Source organism: Rhinopithecus bieti, unplaced genomic scaffold (assembly GCF_001698545.2).
Source record: "Rhinopithecus bieti isolate Rb0 unplaced genomic scaffold, ASM169854v2 scaffold_20892, whole genome shotgun sequence".
In the NCBI taxonomy this organism is placed as follows: domain Eukaryota; kingdom Metazoa; phylum Chordata; class Mammalia; order Primates; family Cercopithecidae; genus Rhinopithecus; species Rhinopithecus bieti.
Genome location: NW_016810602.1, coordinates 1,753,456 through 1,758,461, shown reverse-complemented (window position 1 = coordinate 1,758,461; position 5,006 = coordinate 1,753,456). Strand labels below are relative to the sequence as shown.

Here is a 5,006-nt window from a genome sequence, read left to right as displayed (position 1 = left end):
CCGGAGAGATTTGATGATCAGGAAGAAGATAAAGTGCTCTTTGTGTTCTCAGTAACAACACCCTCTATGCCTTTGCTATCAGTAAACATTAAGCTGACTTCCCAGGAATTTCCCAAGGCACAGGTCAGATCTAGTTGGCCCAGTACCCACAGTGCTATTGATGTCTTCCTGACTGTAATCCTCCTAACAGCCTCCCAGTATCCCCAACCAAAGGGCTCGTTGTCTTTTCCTCCCCTACCTCCTATTATCACTTTCTCTTTTTCCCCAATTCTGAAGAAGAGCTGTAAAGGAATAATATAATTCACATTTCCCATAACTCCAACTGCCACCACAGACCTTGGCCAGAGCTTGCTTTCCAGTCAGTAATTAGGGCATCCCTTGATACATCAGATCCTCCCCTCCCAAAGCTTGGCGTGCTAGCAGCTCCTCTATCCCACCTGCAGTTTGTAGCTTCCCTCCGCCCCCTGTCAAAGAAGACACACAGAGGCTGGCTATTTCCACACGTGCCGTTTATTGGTTTCTTCTAGCAGGGTGGCTTCAGGCCCTTCACGCCTCTCAGACACCACCCATGAAGGTTTAGGAAGGTGCCATCATTCTGTGAAGGCCCAGAGCTTACCCAAGTCTTAGAGCCCAAGTTGAATCACCAACCAGAGGGTTGGGAGAGGAAAAGGAAACAGGCAGAGGGGAAAGACAAGGCTCTGCAGTGAAGGGGACTGATACCAAGGGAATGCTGAGGTCCAGCAGTGTCTCCTGGGGGCATGCTACATCCTGAGGCTCCTCGGGACTGGATGGAGTAGATCTGTGTGCTGAGAAGCTCATGTCTATATGGCAACTTTAAGGAGGCGCTTGATGTCAGGCTCAATGTTGATGGTTGGGAAGGTGCGGCTGTAGCGTCGGAAGGGCTCTCCCTCCGGCCCTATGAGGAACTTCTCAAAGTTCCAGGCCACATCTGAACGGCGCACAGGGCTCCAAATGATGAGCTTGGGATCGGTCATGAGGGAAAATGGGTCGTCATGAGGGTAGGGAAGCTTGTCCTTCAGGTAGGCGAAGACAGGATGCTCATTCTGCCCATTCACCTCACATTTTTGGACAAGGGTGAAGGTGGGCTGGTATCCACCCCCAGGACGGACATACTTGAGACTGTTCAGGATTTCCTCATTCTGACAGTTCTCCTAGGGAAGAAAAAGACAACGAGCATGGACAAGGGACAGGGGAAAAGAAGGATCTACAACATGAAACTCTTTCACCTTCCTACACTCCCTTCCCAGGATCATTCTTTTCACTGTGTGTGAGAGAGAGAGAGAGAGAGAGAGAGAGAGAGAGAGAGAGAGAGAGAGAGAGAGAAGAGAGAAGAGAGAGAGAGAAGAGAGAGAGAGAGAGACAAGGTGTCGCTTACTGCAGCCTTGAATCTCTGGGCTCAAGCATTCCTCCTGCCTCAGCCTCTTTAGTAGCTGAGACTACAGACATAGGGCACCATGCCCGGCTAATGTTTTGTTTTGTTTTGTTTTTGTTTGTAGAGATGAGGTCTCATTCTGTTGCCCATGCTTTGGCTGCTCTTCAAGATTTAGCACTTCTGAACTGTTGCTTTTGTTTCCAGTCTACCCTAAGCAGTTGTTAAAGTGTCTGAAGCAGGCCGGGCGCGGTGGCTCAAGCCTGTAATCCCAGCACTTTGGGAGGCCGAGACGGGCGGATCACAAGGTCAGGAGATCGAGACCATCCTGGCTAACACAGTGAAACCCCGTCTCTACTAAAATACAAAACTAGCCGGGCGAGGTGGCGGGCTCCTGTAGTCCCAGCTACTCGGGAGGCTGAGGCAGGAGAATGGCGTAAACCCGAGAGGCGGAGCTTGCAGTGAGCTGAGATCCGGCCACTGCACTCCAGTCCGGGCGACAGAGCGAGACTCCGCCTCAAAAAAAAAACAAAAAACAAAATAAAGTGTCTGAAGCAGAAGAAAGAGAAAAGAGAGTTAGGTTATACTGCTTAGAACCTCCTCTTCAACTAACCTACCGACCTACCTTCCCATATATCCATACCTACACACACACCCCCTTTCCCTCTGCCCTGGTTTTGCCTCGCCTGCTTTCAATCACACGTGTGTGGAGTATAGCCTTTGCCTCTGCCTATTCAGCTTCTTGAACTGAGGGTGAAATTGAGACCCAGAGGAATGGGATTTACAGCTTCTTGCTTTCTTCTTGCCTTGTCCTAGAACTGAAGTACAAATGGGAAGAAGCTTTGATGAAGGAAGACCCCCATCCAAGGACATCTAGTTTTCAGGTGCCATAACAGCAGAGCAAGTTCAAGGCAACAATGGATGTGTACTCTAAATGGAACTACTTAGTACCAACAGGAGTGAACTAAATAGGATACAGGATTTAGGGTTCGGGAATAGGCCAGGGGGAGGGGGCGTTGAGGAAATAAGTGCTTGATGGCTAAAGGTTGTATGTAATTATCATTGTTTTCATGAGTAGGCTGCTACCCAAAGACTGCTGCACCTCCTGTCCACTCACTGCTCTCAGCTACGCACGCTTTGGCTCAAAACCTAGTCCCTGCCTTTCCCTCCTGACTGCCATCCCTGTCCTATTCCCTCTCAGCATCCCCACTCATGACAACCCAAAAGGCCCGTGGGAACCTTTCTTTTCCACCTGTGCCTTTCCAGTTTAAGAGGCAGATATCTTCCTCTGGGAGAAAGTTCCTGCTTCTGACCTGTGAGAACAAACTAGTTCAGTCAGTTCCAGGCCATCATGACATCATGAGCCCAGAGCTGCTCTCTAGTAGACTTCTCTGTTTTTGTTTTTTTTTCCTGAGACAGGGCCTCACTCTGTCACCTAGGCTGGGTGCGGTGGCACAATCATAGCTCACTGCAGCCTCGACTTCCCAGGCTCAAGCGATCCTTCCACTTCAGCCTCCCAAGTAGCTGAGGCTACAGGCACATGCCACCACGCCTGGCTAATTTTTGCAATTTTTGTAGAGGCAAGGTTTCACCATGTTGCTCAGGCTAATCTTGAACTCCTGAGCTCAAGCAATCTGCCCACCTTAGCCTCCCAAAGCACTGGGATTGTAAGTGTGAGCCTCTGCACCCTGGCAGACTTCTATTTCTTAATGCAAATGGGTGGCTGGCTCCTGGTAGGTTATAACTCCCTCCAGCAACTTGCTAGGCTGAAGTGATGGTGTGAGGCTGGAGGTATTTCTGGGGCTGGAGGGACATCTCGAAAGAAGGTTTGCCAGTCCTATCTCTCCTGCTCTAGAAGGCCAGACAGAAAACTTAGGGAAGAACAGTGAGAGCAGTGAACAGTTTGGGCTCAGATTAGTCACAGCCAGTGATGCTTCAGCCTTCCTGCTTTCCTCTCTCCCACGCCTTCATGCCACTGTGAATTGAACTAAGGGGATTATAATGAAAGGGTTCACTTGAGTTCATTCTCCCTGCTTGTACATTAAAATCATAGGTGGAAATAGAAGAATCCCTAAAAGAGAACTCGAGGTGTGTGGGCTGAAGATCTATAACAACTTGACCCATTAATCTGAAATAGAGAGGTTCATGTGATGCCCAGAGGAGGCACGTGCCTGTTGAAAACCTTTCTCTTTCCCGCTTATTCTCTTTCCACTTGGCTAATTTAAACCAACAAAAATCATCCTCAATCTAAATAATCAATTTGCTTGCATTTGCAAAGTACTTAATATTCTTCAAGTTACTTTTGTATATCCTATCCCCTAAACATCATAATCCTATGAGCTAAGTGTTATTATCCCCAGTTTACAGATGAGGAAACTAAACTGAAAAATGAAGCACCCTTTCCAAGGGCACAGAGCCATTAAATAGCAAAACCAAGTCCAGCTACAGCTAAGATCTCTTGACTCTGTCCAATTCTTGTTTGATTCCTGGCCTCTATTTTCTCCACTCATTTATTCAAAAAATGCTTAATGAGTGCTTTCTATGCCCTAGGCACTGAGGACACAGTGGAGAGAAGCACAGACCTGGCACCAGCCCTCATGGAGTAATATAGTAGAAAGATAGTAAACTATAAAAATCACACAGCCTTAGTGTTTAATCTTAAAAAATACATACCTTCCCTTGGTATGTCACATGCATCTAAAGACCTAGCTTAACAAAACATACCCCATTATTCCAGACACTCCAACACGGTCATTCAGCCTCTCCCCTTATCCCACTTGAGCTACACCAACCCAACACCTTTGGTGCACTACAAGGAGGGACCCCTCACCTGATGTCCAAATTGGTTGCAAGGGAAGCCAAGGACCACCAGGCGCCTGGGAAAGCGGCATTGCAGCTCATTGAGCTGGGTGAAGTCCCGAGTGGTTGTGCCTCAGAGCGAAGCCACATTCTCAATCAGCACGGCCCTGCCCCGGAACGTATTGAAATCTACCTTCTCCCCATCCAGGCTGATGGCACTGAGGTCATAGAACGACTTGGCAATGAAAGCCATGGTGAAGCGCAGAGTGAGCCCCGCAGAGAGGCCTGAGCCCCTTATGAGTCTGTTCTAGGTGTGGGGAGGAAGGAGGAGCCAGGAAGGAGGATAGAAGGATCTAACAATGGAGCTTTGAGCATCCCCAGGATGACTTAGCAAAAACAGGCCCCCACCTGTAAGTGCTGTTTGAACAAGGAGGTTTGCTCCTCCTATTAACAGACTGAACAAAGCCGCCTCCCCACCCCACCCTGCTGCACCCTGGGAAGGGCCAATTTGATATCTATGAGCAGAGGTAAATAATTCACTGCTTACAGGAAACCAGAGCCCTAAAGGTCGAATGGAGAGGAAAAAAAGGGAGGGAGGGATGCAGGATTGACTCCTACTTGCCCCATCAAGCTGTTCTCACTTGACACAGACATTTATTGAATGCCTGCTGAGTGTCAATCTCTGAATTGTACAGGGAGAGGGCAGGGTCTGCGGAGATCTGAAAGATGAAGAAGAGAACTGAGCCCCCGTCCACAGGACTCAGATGACAACTGAAATATACATATTCCTGTTCACGTTCTTTTTGTTGCTTTCCAC

At 48.5% G+C, this 5,006-nt stretch overlaps 1 protein-coding gene across 2 annotated transcripts; it reads right to left on the bottom strand.

Annotated features, from left to right (window-relative positions):
• Positions 1–488: 488 nt before the first annotated feature.
• On the bottom strand, positions 489–4,757 carry GPX2 (glutathione peroxidase 2). 2 transcript variants are annotated; one of them, XM_017892431.1, is made up of 2 exons: positions 4,383–4,757; positions 489–1,172 (listed from the first exon to the last, which is right to left on the bottom strand). In XM_017892431.1, exons 1-2 carry the CDS (start codon positions 4,440–4,442, stop codon positions 822–824), a joined length of 411 nt encoding a protein of 136 aa, XP_017747920.1. In that variant the 5' UTR covers positions 4,443–4,757; the 3' UTR covers positions 489–821. The 2 variants fall into 2 exon arrangements, with proteins under 2 accessions (XP_017747920.1, XP_017747919.1); XM_017892430.1 differs by having other exon boundaries at positions 4,221–4,614.
• Between the last annotated feature and the right edge of the window lie 249 nt (positions 4,758–5,006).